Source organism: Pseudochaenichthys georgianus, chromosome 2, assembly GCF_902827115.2.
Source record: "Pseudochaenichthys georgianus chromosome 2, fPseGeo1.2, whole genome shotgun sequence".
In the NCBI taxonomy this organism is placed as follows: domain Eukaryota; kingdom Metazoa; phylum Chordata; class Actinopteri; order Perciformes; family Channichthyidae; genus Pseudochaenichthys; species Pseudochaenichthys georgianus.
The window spans coordinates 6,783,716-6,798,292 of NC_047504.1; the positions used below are offsets into that span (position 1 = coordinate 6,783,716).

The window sequence follows — 14,577 nt, forward strand, 5'->3', positions numbered from 1 at the left end:
TAATGTTTTAATACATTTTAATTTCTTAAAAACAAATGAAATCACACAAGGAATAAATATATTAAAATTCATATTTCTGTAAATGGCACTGGGCGTAATGTTTCATCAACTCATGGCACTGTCAGCTCATCCAGGCCTCTCTATTCAGGAACCTCACAGCGTCACTGAAGCCTTCCTCACATAGAGCCTGCATGCCTCCGCTCGGGGGGGGGAACAGAGCCTGCTTCAGACGCTTGATGTTCTCCATGGAGAACTGAGGAGAAACACAGTATGTCAAATGACATGAAATCACTGACAGACAGTGAACAGTAACCCTAGATTCCCATTTGTAGACCTGTCTGATGAAATGGTCCAGTACTCACTGCTACGTTCATGTTGGCCAGTTTGACGTGAGTGTTGAAGCGCCCCATGTGGACAGGACACACGTCCTGCCGTCCAGCAAAGGGAGACACAGTGATGGTTCGTCCCACGGGCAGAATGGGCAGGCTGTCAGTGAAGCCACCATCAATCCATTTCTAAAAAGTTAAAAAGAGTGTATGGATCCAGGTCACAGAATGCCTCCAAATGAAGACTAATTTCGATTAATAATAAGATGCATCAATCCCTTTAAGGAATGCTGGACCAATGTGTTTTTCTAAAACCTCAAAATGAATTGACTTAATTAAAAAGAAACCATTACCTGTCCTCTCAACTCCACTGGTTTGAGTCCAGCATATACAGGCACAAAGCTGCTGGCCAGTAGAGCCTGGGAACGTTACCAATGAGTTATTTAATCAGAAAACACTCTTTGACTTAAAGCCAGTTCAAACATTGATTCATCAGCAGGAAGAAGCTGGACATGTTGGCCTTGTTTGCAACTTACAAGAGCAATACGTTACGTAAAAGTCACATAAAATGTAACACTCTTGAAGAAAAACAGGGATGTACCTTTATGAGCTCCTCTCTGGAGCTAAACCTGGACACGATGTGGTTCTTGCCACTTCTGGAGTGTGTTATCGAGATGAAGAGTCGCTCCGAGGCCAGAGTGTGAGCCTCACTGGGCAGAATGTGTTCTATCCCGTCCCTGCAGGGAATATACAGTCAGATGATTCATTCACAGGCTCATCCTCAGAGATAAATCCTCAGTCTCATAAAAGGGAAATTGCATCAACAGAAACAAATGTATTTACTGCAGTTCGAGCATGAAGTCGTATCCTGGTGTGAGTGCTCCAAACCTCTGCCTCCTCACGCTCTCAGCAAACCTGTTGGTGAACGCTTTACAGTCCTGCAAGAGAAGAAAGCAAATGACATCACACCTCATTCAGTTATACTATCACTAAAACCTTGCTGTTCATTCAGAATGTACAGGTCTAAAGCAGTTCTGGATTCAACCTGACTTGGACTGAGCAGGATCACCGGTCCATACCTCTAACTTGTCAGGAGCTGTGATCATTACAGCAGCCACCAGGGCCCCGGCAGAGGCCCCTGCACAGGCCCGGAGGGAGCCCAGCAGTCGGTCCCCGTGGCGGAGAAAGGCCCCCACAGCACCCAGGTGGTAGATCCCTAAAAAGCCACAGGCAGCGAAGGACAGGTTCAGGACTGTCATCCCCAGAACCTGCAGAAACATTACGCCAATTAACAACTAAATATGTATTTATTACTACATTATCTTTACAATCACCACACAATTATGAGGTAGGTCTGAACAATGTCATCTTTTTTTGTATGTGTGTATACTTGCATCTTGTAAAACTGTTGGAAATTGCATTTATAAGCTATTTTCATGAAACTATAAAAAAGCCAAGCATTTAAAAACTAATGCAATATATTATTTTTGTTTTGTTTACAGAGGACACAACATTAGGGTTGATTCCAATCACAATTTGAAGTTAACATTATGTGACATTTCTAAATAAATAAAACATGTGATTTTGATTAGGCTGTAACACTCATACATATTATACAGGTATGTACTATACGGAAGCTTTAAGTGGTGAATTAATTATTTAATATCTCTTATTCTTTTGCCAATAAATCCAATTATATCAATTTATATTAGTAATATGAATAGCAGTAATACTTATATTTAATAACGAGTTTATTCAAACAAATTGTAAGAAATGTAAGGCATTGTATATTTACATTTTTATTTTATTTGTATATAAATGTTATGTAGCCTATTATGTTATGTTTATTTTTTTATGAATGACTTAAGGTTTATTTATTTTGTTATGAATTTACGTAAGGTACTTTTTGCCACAGTGAGATTTACCACAGAGATGCAACGAGAAAGGAGAAATGAAGGCTAGCTAACGACACGGATTTAACCTCTGTCAGGCTGAAGAGAAGGAGAAGACTTACCGTGTTTCCAGTCAACAGCTTTAGTGTTAACTCATGTTCATTTGTGTTATTCTCAGTTACCTACACAGGCTAAAATAACTCGTTACTGCTCCTTGTAAACATGTAACGTTAGCGTGTTACCTAAAAACTACACTTCCTTTACCGGAAACAGAAAAAAACAGTCCATCCGCTTATGATTTTCAAAATATAACAGGCGCTAAACTCAGCCATCGTTCCTTAAATGGCGTTTTTTCCCAAAACCCAGTTTTTTCAGACAGTAGTTATGATTCCAATGCAAAAAATGCGTCTTTTAGAATGATTTATTCTTCTGTGCAGCCATCTCTACCCTTTTTACATTGAGTATTTAAGAAAGTATTGCACTCACTGTAGACCAGAGCCATATGTAGACTAGTGGATTTCGACCAATCAAATCGCATAAACGTAAGTGAGTGAGTGACATCAACGACGTCAGCAGGTAACAACATTCACGTGCAGTTATGGAGATTTTGAGGTTTTAGGAAATATTTAACTAAATTACCACTACAATAGCAACTCAAAATTAAAAGGGTATGGCAGTCCAACTCCCAGACTACCATAGCTTTGTACTTATAGTAAAAAGGAGGGATTCAGACTTTTAATGATGAAAATGATGTCTTGCAGGAGTGGCTAATTTCAGCAGCTAGTTTGCTAGCCAACACATCTATTGACTCTAATGTTGTGGAGGACCTGAAGGCTGCTGGGAAGATTCTAGGACAGGGATATTGACCACTTCGCCACCATGTAAGACAGGAGAATGGCCTTCCTCTACAAATGGGGTGAGTGAAAAGCACACCCCCTTCTTCCCTCTGTTAGCTATGTGCTGTAGCTGCTCTTGTTGTTGCTGTTGCCTGACTGTCCTCAGTTGGACTTGGTTTAGTTTGTGTTGTGCTTTGTTTATCCTCGGTTGTTTTTTGTTCCTTGAGTACCTTGTAGTCCAGATTTTGCAGTTTTGTTCCCGAGTTTATGATGTACTGATTATTTTTGTTTGGGGGTTGAAGCTCTGGGTCCCAGGATTCAAATTTGTGTTGTGTGGTTTCCATGCTTTAATGTTCAAAAAGCTCTTTATTTTTCTCATACTGCCTGTGCTGCAGCACCTCTTTTCACCCTCTGTCTGAAACCAGAGCCCAGTCTGCTCTGATTGGTTAGCTTTCCGGCTCTGTTGTGATTGGTCAACCACTTAGAGATCTCCCACCCCTTAGCTTATCACGTATAATGTGTTGGAGGTCTAGCCAATAGAAGGGGGAGTGTTACATGGTGATAATAATAATAATAATAATAATTTAAATTTGTAATAGCGCCTTTCAAGAGACCCAAGGACGCTTTACAATAGGAAACAAAACAAAAGTAAACCATTGGACTCCTTTGTCACAAAAGTAAACAAAGGAGTCCAATGGTAACACAGTGGTTAACTTTTAGCCCTATATAGAGATTAACACCCTACATACAAAGTTATATTTTCTCCCACAGGAAGCCTGGTAGTTTGTCATATAATAACCCAAACAATAAACCAGAGTGTATTTTATTATAAGCCCTTCATTGTTGCTTTCCCGCCTAAAGCAGAGTCCCTGGAGTGCAATTCTTTCGGTGCTACCTCTTCAGTCAGCGTTTATTTCCCATGGACCTTCTCTCCGCTTCCTCTCGCCCTGTTATGCTGGAAGATCAGCAAAAATATCTTGCTCCTTTAGGGTTGCTTTTGATTATGTATGGACCCAAAAGGATTAGGTGGAGCTGAACTCCTGGTATCATGGAGGGCGGATAATGCATTTTGTTTGGTCAAGGGCTCGGGGATAAACACAGATGCCAGTGATAATTTAGAAATGATCTGGAATGAGTTACAAAATGATACGCTCCCGTTATTTATGATGATCTAAGACTGAACTGAAACTCCATCAGTTACTTGCATTAACTTCACTGTTGCTCAAGTGAAAATAAAGTTACATTTGAATGACCATGTAGTTGATTTGGTCTTGGTCGTGATGGAGGTCAGTCCTCTGGTCAGTGTGTTGTCGTTATGCTGCCGTGCTTCGAGCAGAGAGCCCTGCAGTACAGTGTGAGAGGAGCTTATTATTTATATCTAACAGTTTGTAAAGCTGCCTCAGGAGCTGCTGACTCACCTAAAACTGTTTCTCTGCTCTTAGTTCAGAGAGGAGTAAAGAGTCCCATGACGGTGTGAAACTGCAACATCTTTAGACGTGAAAAATATCCATTGTAAAAAGAAATGTTAAATACTGCAATTAACTAATTATTGGCCGCTCCATATTACTGTATCACCTTTCTTCACGACTGAAAAGTTCATCTGTTTATATAAATATTTGTATTTTATTTTTTACATTTAAGTGTATTTATATATTTTGTAATTGTATTTAGTCTTTTATGGACATTCTACTTGAACTTCTTATTTTTATATAAATATATTTTTTTCATTTTATTTAATTTATTTTGCACATTCTTTAACTTCTTATGTTTATATACATATTGTATTTAATTGCATCTTTTCATTGCACTTTCTTACTTTAACTTATGTTTCTAACTATTTGTTATATTTTACTTTTTCATTTATATTTTAATTAAACGTATTATGTGTATATAAATAACGTAATGTATGCCAAATTTGACCCTTGTACATAAATACAAATTAGGAGGATCTCAATGTGAGCGTATGTCACGGAACTTCAAAACCAGACTGTTTGACCCAAAGGCAGACGGTCGGTGCCAAATAACTACAGCTTAATTAAATACAGAAAAAATTGCTAATGTGCTTTCCAAAAACAGTTTCAGGTCATGAACGATCCGCTCTCTATTAACAGGCCCGATATGACTCTGGGTCCCTCACACCGTACAAAAGACCGTAACACCCTTGAAACAGTCGCACAAATGAAACACATTGCAGAGCAGCGTTAAGCGAACTCCTTCAAACATGTTTCAAGCACCAGCAGAGGTCAGACTCATGATGCTTCAGCGCCGGGCTGTGATTGAATTATTCCCCTTAAGATAAAGAAGCTACTGGTTATGGAGTGGAAAGCCTGTGGCGGTGGAGCTTAGCGGCGAAAGAGCACATGTGCAGAACAGCACAGCGTCCATGAAACTCGAGGATAAAAGAAATGGAAAAGTCCAATTTCAGATATCAGACTCATTATCCCGAGCAAAGTTATAATTAAGAGGCACTTGCATAAAACCGCTGAAGGGAACATAATCAGAGACATCCGCTGTGAGGAGTGTTTGTCTGGAGAAGGCTTTTCTTAACGGGCAGATTGGAGAGAATGCACCTCCCTTTACCCAAGCTGGGGACATGTCAAGGTCAAACAGATAAAGTAATCTGTTAAAAGATCAAATGGTTTCTGTAGATCGAAAAACATGGAGGCTGCAGAGTGGAGGAATCAAAGAGGAATTGAAAGCTGAGAGAGGACAAAAAGAGGCTGGATGGGAGGCCATTAGGACAACCACATCAGCGCAGTGTGCAGCTGTACCTGTCACAGCTCTGCAGATCTGCAGCAGGCGAGGATTAGTCACCTCATCAGAACATGAATCATCATAACAGAGGCTCAGTGTTCCAGGCGTTTCAATGCAAAGCCCCGATCCTGGGAGACTAATTAAAGATCAGTTACTGACAGACAACAAAGAGACGCTCGGCGACACAAACACACAACAAGATGATTGAATTACATCTGAGTTCAGGGTGAAGAGACGGCACACATTGAGCCGCCCGCGTGAGGACATTCAGACGCATCGATCACAGGGAGCAGCTCGTCTCGGGCAATTTGGGAAATCTTACAGTATCTCCGGAGGCAAATAGAGGACAAACTATTTGAGGAAGGGAAAATTGGATATCCTTCAGGAGGACGGAGGAGGGAAAAAGTGTAATTGTGATTCTTGGAACGGACGCTCAGGATGAAAGAAAAGAAGAGAAACGGTGTTCTGCATCACATTGAGGCCCAGTCGAAACCCAATCGCTTTCTGCAGAGGGACATGTTTACCTGAAAGGAAAGGGCTAAAAGTTTCCAGACCTCGCTGTAATTGGACAATTTGGAAACCAACTAGAAAAGTGCAGCATCCAGAATCTTTTCATTTGGAGGGGAGGCGATACAGGTGGGGGGCTGTTTGTGTCAAAGTGTGCTCCATTCCCTCGATACTATACCTATTGGTGTAAAGATGGCCTCTCTGGATGAAAACATAATAACAAATATATATAAATATTGATACAAGGGAAATTCCCAATACAAGATAAGATACAATTAAATAAAGATGTACAAATATGTATTTTACGGAGCATTGTCGATGCTCCTGAAGAGTGAATCGTCTTGTCACATGGTCAAATAGAGACTAATGATTGGTGAACCCAAAAGCATCCTCACTAAGTCCGTACCAGATGGAAAAGAAGCATAACGGAACATTAGGATAACCATGTCTGTTGAAACCAATAGTCAAATATAGTTTCCTTCCGTCATCAGGGATACTTTATTATAATGAACAGACGTATAATCTCCTTTCTCCTCTCAGTGACAAACATCAAACAGAAACGGTCAGGAATTATTGCTCGTTGCCTTAAAGCTAGTCACAAGGCTGTGTGGGTTTGCAGACTGATTAAATATTTATCTTTCGATCCAAAAATAAGGCTGTAAATCCATCTCTGAATCGCGGGGAGGAGACACCCGGGCTTTTGTATCATCATTATTAACATATTCTCGTCTTGCCTTTGATCCGAAGCGTTACATTCCACCACAGCTTTCAGACTCCTCTTACAAACCTGATCAACGATTTAACTCGAGATACATATGAGCTCTTTCTGTTTGCCTCCACACCTCGTCTTTAACCAATACACCCACTGTTTGGCATTAGTGGAGCACGGCAATATTTCAAAAGGCTCATGTTGGTTTTGTGCAAAATGTGAAAACTAATCTCAGATTCTTGGAGAAAAGCTTTTTTAAATCTGGACGAACATGCGCATTATGTGCAGCTGGATTGATTCTATCAATTTATATCAATATTGGTCAAAACTAAACAAGCACAGGCCGACGTTTAGTCCAAAAAAAGCTGGATCCTACATTTCTCATAATGCAAAATGTGTTCCCTCTTTGGTAAATTCCACATTTTTAAAACCCCATGAATGAAGTTTGTAACGTGTGTTAATCCTGAGATAACGCGGATGACATCACTATGACATCATTATGGTTATTTCCTCCATTTTGACATTTAAGACAAATGACTAATATGAACCTAAAAAAGGGCATTATGCTGGAAGGCCCCTTTAACTTCTTACGATTGTATAAATATCTTTATTTTGGTTTATCTTTGTATCTGTCTGTATATTTGACTATATGTAACTGCACCAAAACGTGGCTATGCACAGAAAACGAATTTGATGCGAAAAATATTAGTTTTGTGTTCAAATTGACCTTGGATGAACACACATAGCACAAAGTGTTAGCTTTGTGTGATAATTACTTACTTACTTTTAGGGTAATTGGTCCTTTAAGTGCAAACTATATGGCAGGATCCTTTTGAGAGCAGATCATATGATCAATATTCTTTCTGTTTTCATATATTATGTTTACATCACGTAGGTTTCGCCTTACAAATATGCTGCTGCGCTGATTCAAACGGACATGTTGATCCCAGAAATCCAATAGTCATTTCAGGGATGAGAGCGTTATCTCCTGGAAGTCTCCCCGCCTTGTCATTTTGAAGATTGCCTCGCTATAGGTGAGATTTTTAACATTGCACAGCATTTGTTTCTTTCAACATGTTTAAATAAAACAAACCAGAGTAGTCAGACATCTGTCCCATTTCTCTGCTGTGTGACTTTCACTGGGAATCCTTTTCCTCTGCATTACGCACAGCACACATAACAATGTTTCATGCTTGTATGCTGTAGGCAGGCAAGTCTCTAAGGAGACAGATGCCATGTCCTGACTAATTTGAACAACATACAAACTGATTATAAACAGGAGGCCGCGAGGCGTTCTTTGTTTTCAATTTCAATGCTCCATCACAGCGTGAGAGCGAGTCGCCTCAGAGCGCCGTGTGCAGCATGATCAATACGAGAGGGATGCACGCGCCGACATTAGCCCATCCACGGTTTTCTTTTGGCCCCTTAGAGTCAGACGCTCTGATCACTACATTGACGCAGCCGGCCTGGAAATGCTGAGCAGGGCAGTCTGGGTAATTAGCCATTAGTGTTAGCTTAAGCACAAAGAGCACATTACAGACCTCAGAGCATGTTAATATGTTTAGATCCGGGGGGTCGAACATACGGACTTTGCATAGTGTAAACATAACATTAACTTGTGTGTATTTTGTTGTCGTTAGTTGTAGGTTATTACGCTATGATTGTACTGGCTCGGCCCACTTGACATCAAATGTGGCCCTTGAACTAAAATGACTTTGACCCCCCTGTTTTAGTTGACTCTTCCTGATTGATTTCATCGCTCCACAATAACATCCACCCCGTACACCAAGTGGCTATGCAGCGGCCATGTGAATTCTCCTCACTCTCCTCTCTGGGTTACACAATGTGCTTTATGTTTCAGCCCTGCAGAGGAATATTGTGAGAGCAGTGTTGCATTCAGTCTTCTGCCACAGTGTCAGTGTGACTCACTGTCCACAGTCTCTGTGTTTCTTCAGAAGTTCACTCATTGGCCCAGCAGCCTCACTGCTGCAGTGTGCTGCTCTGTCAGCCCCTAGGGTTCGGGTTAGCCCCGAGCAAGCATAAGGTTGTTGATATCCTTTATTCTTCTTATTTTATAAGAAATGCCAAGGGTAAACAAAACTAAACATGAAACTTTGTGACTTCCTGTCAGCCAAAGCCCATTGGTTCCATCTTAAATCTTTGAAAAACACCTCACAAATATCTATTTTTAAACATGGTTTCATTATGTGTATACATTCTGCACAACTGTACAACCTTTCAAAATGCATTTGTATACATTTTACTATCTGTCAGGCTACCACAGTACTATATATCACATTGATTATATTACAGCTAATTTGTCCTGAATTCTAATTAGTCGCATTATTTCTTTTATACGTGTATTTACTTGTAAGAGCAGCAGAAGGTAGTCTAATAGTTTCATTTTCATCGACACCTTCGCTCTAATCTAACATAACAATTAGATCATTGAAACTGATGGCTTGAATAGGCATCGAACCCTTAACCTTGGAATTGATAATAAATGCTTCAACAAAAGCAGTAAACTTCCACCTGGAGATGTCAATAGGTCCATTATATATCTACATTTTAAGAACACGGGGATTAAAGCAGATTATTTCTCATTTAAAACAATGTCGGTAACAATTGAACAGGATCCCCAATAGACCTAAAGCACTTCCTGTCTATGCATAAGGAACTAATTGATGTTACATAGGTTGAATTTGAATACAGTGCCTTTATCATTAATGTACTGTATAGAGTTAATACCTTTGGTGGGTTCCAACAGTACGGTGCAGAAACGTTGTTCTACGAGACAGCTTTGCATCGGTGTCTCTACTGGGAAATAAATGGTGGTTATAGACTGTATCATATTGGCCTTTAATCGAATATAGGACATTGAAAAAGTAATGCTTTCCCCCTATAAATGGGTAGGGGACCCTCACTGAAGCTTGCTATTCTCCCAGCAGCTTCAGACGTGTCACTCTGAAAACATTCGATAGAAATCAGCCTTATTAATCTGCTTTAAGGTGGAAAGCTTTAGTGCGTCTGAAAGCACATTTTCCCCTCTGTGGGAAACATAAATACTCGTCTTTAATGAAAGACTTACAATCCTTACAAGGCGGACAGCTTTTTGTGAAAATGTAAATATCCGTTTTGTTATTTTCTATCATCTGTTCATGTCACACAGAAGTGAGTCAATACTCCCACGTCTTCAACGCTTTGTAGAGAGGAAACATGTTTAATGGCACAGTTAGAGCTACATTTACACAATACTACTTGGTACAATCTAGTAAGACTGCAAATGTGAAACTTACTGTGAACAGTGAACACAACATTGTGCTTCGTAATTCTCTCTAAATAACCAGTGGGACAAAGTATTTGTAGAGATTTCTTGTTTCCGCCTAAGTTGTATCTATTGAGTGTATTTTCCGATGAGGTTTTGGCGTCGCTCAGTCAGAGCGCTGCTGCCCTTTCATTCACTTATTTCTATTCCCCAGTGGATCTGACCTCAAAAGGTTAGGCCACTGTTCCGTAAAAGTCAAGCTACAGCTCAGAATTGTAGTTTTCTTTAAAAAATGACATTTGGTTTGAAGTGATTTGGCAGTTTATATCCTAGCATTTCTACCCAGAAGAAACGGTGTCTGTGTGTTGTTCGCAGTGGGGTTTAGCACAATGTAAATAAAAGGTTGTCCTCGAACTGAACTGAAGACCTTGTCTAGACCAATAGGACTGGAATTAGCTGTCATTTAAATGTTGTATTTCAAATGTCCAAACAGTTTGACTTTCCCAGCTCAGATAGGTGAACGTAAAGAAAACTGGTCAGGTAATAAGAACTATATAGATATGGTTTTATTCACTAGAGGTCCAAATAATGCAACCAAGGTTACGTACTGCTGCATAAGTATAGTTGCATTTGTGTATTATGGGACATTTGTGTTTTGTTGGGGCCCTAGCAACGATTGTAGAACCATTTGGGACGTTGTTTATTTTCTCAGTATGAAGAAGTACTTCCTATTTCCTGTTTGGTTTAAAGAATGATTTACCTTTTTCGGAAGCAGGTGTAAGAAGCATCACCTGACGTAGTGTTATTTTTAGCCTGCTCTTAGGGGATTACCTCAATACTCCAGGCTTCTCTTTCCATCAGTATTTTATGGTAAAAGTTGCATACCACAGTTAAGATTGTTACTGTTTTACTACTTTACGTTGTTGTTCCATCCACCTTTCCTCCTTCATAATATTATAGTTAAAGGAGATTTCAAGGCAGAAAATTAAGGGGGCAGTTACTGGTACATCAAATTACACTTGATTCTAAAAATTCTCACCCCACAGGCTGCTTTTAAAAACACCTAACTGCAGGACACGATAAAAGGCCACCTGTTTCCTTTATTTGGATGTAAAGCTGCTCAGCTGCAGGCCAGGGTGTCAACATATATTCCGCCAGCCACCGTTTACTGAGAGGGAAAGCCAGACAACAGTGTGGGGAGTGTGTGTGCAGGTTGGCTGTTTTTAACACACTGCATCTGATGCGTAGGTGTGTCCTCTGAGAGGATGCCGCAGATGTGCAGTACCGCCTGCCGTCATCTGGGGGGGGCGGTTGCTCTGCTGCTGCTCCCGGATCTGCTTTTTTATTCTAACACAATCGAAAGAACCTTGCTCTGAAATAGATGTGCTAGTCCCGTCAGCCTTGGTAATACAATCACTTACCTAAGAGATGTTAGTGATATCCATCTATGCAGTGGCTGATCTTGTAGCCGACATAAAACCTCTCGCTGTTGCTATAGCGATCCTCCTCTACCCGGACCCCTGCTTGCTGCCAGAACACACTTTGTCAAGGTGGATAGACTTAAAAAAAGAAAAGAATGGATGTTGTGAGAGTAAAAAGGCTGTGTTGTCGGAGCGGTTGGAGGAAAGGTTGGGGGTTATCAGGAGGAAAATGCTGCTGCTGCATCGTGCTTATGATCCTGAAAAGGAGGTCATCTTTCGTTTCTGTTTTCCCGCTCTATTTCCCGCCGTTTCCTCCACTGATCAGACCAGCAATTATACAGCAACGGTATCCATTATTCATGACTCAGCAGAAGTAATAACACTTCCTTCCCGGGGCAAAAGTACGACGGAGTATTAGGGCCACACTTAGAAGAAAAAAAACAGAGAGATTTCGAGAATAAAGTCGTAATAATACGAGAATAAAGTCATAGTTACGAGAATAAAGTCGTAACATTACGAGAATAAAGTCATAATTACGAGATTAAAGTCGTAGTTTCATAAGTGACTTGAGAAGCGGACTTGGAGGAGATTGTCTCCTTTCTGCAGGAGGAAATGGCTGCTTCTGGCCGACTACATTCATTACATTGCATTTAGCTGACGCTTTTATCCAAAGCGACTTACAATAAGTGCGTTCAACCAACAAGATACAAACTTGAAGAAAACATAATCCTATAAGTACATCAGGTTTCAGTTTTCAGTCTGCGCCGGAAGATGTGAAAGCTTTCTGCTGTCCTGATTTCAATGGGGAGCTCATTCCGATTCCACTACAAGGCTATCGTTCGACTCCTTCTGGATCCAAAGCCTTGATTACAAGTCTCATCGTTTCTTGTGAAACAAACAACACATTTGAACAGCTCGTAGGTTTAACCAACGATAGCCTTGTAGTCGGCCAGAACCAGCTATTTCCTCCTGCAGAAAGGAGACGATCTCCTCCAAGTCCGTTTGGTACTTTCTTCCAAATAATAGACATAGTTTCTTGCACAACCTATTCAAAGTTCTACAGTAATCTGATGCTGTTGTCTCCTTCTCAAGTCACTTATGAAACTACGACTTTAATCTCGTAATTATGACTTTATTCTCGTAACATTATCACTTTATTCTCGTAATATTATGACTTTATTCTCGTATTTTTACGACTTTATTCTCGAAATCTCTGTTTTTTTCTCTAAGTGTGGCCCTAATACTGCGTCGTACAAAAGCAACCAATTTTTGGGGAATGCTTAAATTCCCGGAGGTCTCCATTATGAGTTATGAACCATAATGTAGTGTAAAGATCATAAAATGTGAATTCCAGCCGTTTGTCGCTGGGATGGAGAGGTGAGCGTTCTGGTTAGCAATCACTCCCGGCGCACAACTCCACACTGCCAGAGTGCCTATTTGTTGTGCACTGTGCTGTGAAACAAGCTTTTACACCTTCAGGAGTAATGCCCCTCTTCGTTTCAAACGCCCCCCTGGAACTGTGTTTTGGATGTAGGGGGAACGTTTGATGTTCAAATGTTCCAATCAGATCTCTTACTGATCAGATGCAGAGTAACTGTGTTTGCAGCTACGTTAATACCACCATATTCTTCCTTTTACGTTTGATCCAGCACCCATCATATCAGGCCTCAGATGTGCATATGTGGTTCTAGGGGGGCTTGGACCCCCTTGTGGCCCCCCTCCAAGGGAGTACATGTTCTATAATGCAATTTATGTAAGTATCGAGGTAAAGACTTTGCTGTAACTAAGGCCAGAGTTAACAGGGATGGTTTTTGTGACTAAAAGAAATACCAACAAACATTACGAAATAAAATAAAAACAAAGTTTGGCTGCATAAATAATAAATGGTAACTAAGACATTGACAGAAACTCTGTTCGTAAATCAAACGCCAATGTTTTTTTTTTATGCGCTATGACTTCATACTGAACAAAAAATATATACCGTACATCTTGAACACTGTCTTTGTCTCCTTTGTCCCGTATTAAATGGGCCCCTCTCATTCAATAACTGCCTCCCCTTTAAAATGAGTGTACTGTAGAACCGCCACTGCAGATGTGCATGTACAGAGCGTTACTTCTACGTTTACTTAAGTACAACATCTGAGTACTTTTCCCACCTCACTGCACAGTGAGTGAGGAGGAGATATGTGGAACACAGCAGCAGCTCTCTGTGGATAAACACACACCTCTGCTGACGTTCACCCAATGAGTGAGTGTGAGGTGGGGAGGATCTGAAGGTGTCCTCCATCTTGTTACCCCTGGCTACAAGCCCGTCTGTGGGCGTAATGAGCCACATTAACAGCGGCGGCAGATAAAACAGGAGCGTTTTAGATTCCTATCTCTTTGAGGAGTGTTGAGGTGCCGATCTCCGATGGGAGATAAACCCCAGGCTCTCTGAATTAGAGATGAGTGTGTGAGTGTGTCGGGTGAGGACAGTCCTCCTCTGTAATATCTAATGAAGTTAGATATACAATATTTTTTCGATTTTGATGTATTTTTCCCAGAATGCTTTTTTCGAATGCACTTACAATGGTTTAGCTAATTTGAAGCTAATGTCATTGCAGGATTCTTGCTATTTTGAGTTGTTATCTCAGGGCTCGACATTATAAATGGCCCGCTGGCCCGGAAGCACTATTTAGACACCCCGGGCCAGCATGTACTTTCCACTTGCCCGCTCGGGCCACTAAAAATATTGTTTTAAATTTTTTTCTTCCTGTGGTATTGGTATTTTGACTAGCAATTTTGTTAAATTGTTTCGTTTATTAACGCTACAACATAGCGTTTCGTGAGTCGGTTGTCGTTATTGGGTGAAAAGCAAACAGCCGTGA

General features: G+C 40.6%; 1 protein-coding gene across 1 annotated transcript; it reads right to left on the reverse strand.

The window, feature by feature from the left end:
• pnpla4 (patatin-like phospholipase domain containing 4) lies at positions 1 to 2,511 on the reverse strand. The gene is made up of 7 exons (XM_034097043.2): positions 2,341 to 2,511; positions 1,406 to 1,594; positions 1,170 to 1,264; positions 928 to 1,063; positions 680 to 745; positions 363 to 515; positions 1 to 253 (listed from the first exon to the last, which is right to left on the reverse strand). The coding sequence occupies exons 2-7, from the start codon at positions 1,583 to 1,585 to the stop codon at positions 122 to 124; spliced, it is 762 nt and encodes a 253-aa protein (XP_033952934.1). The 5' UTR covers positions 1,586 to 1,594; positions 2,341 to 2,511; the 3' UTR covers positions 1 to 121.
• Between the last annotated feature and the right edge of the window lie 12,066 nt (positions 2,512 to 14,577).

Coding starts and splice junctions, on each gene's coding strand:
- pnpla4 (XM_034097043.2), bottom strand. CDS start 1,585: ATGACAGTCCTGAACCTGTCCTTCGCTGCCTGTGGCTTTTTAGGGATC. Junction 516..679: donor CAGTGGAGTTGAGAGGACAG/GTAATGGTTTCT, acceptor TTAACTTTTTAG/AAATGGATTGATGGTGGCTT. Junction 254..362: donor TGGCCAACATGAACGTAGCA/GTGAGTACTGGA, acceptor GTTTCTCCTCAG/TTCTCCATGGAGAACATCAA.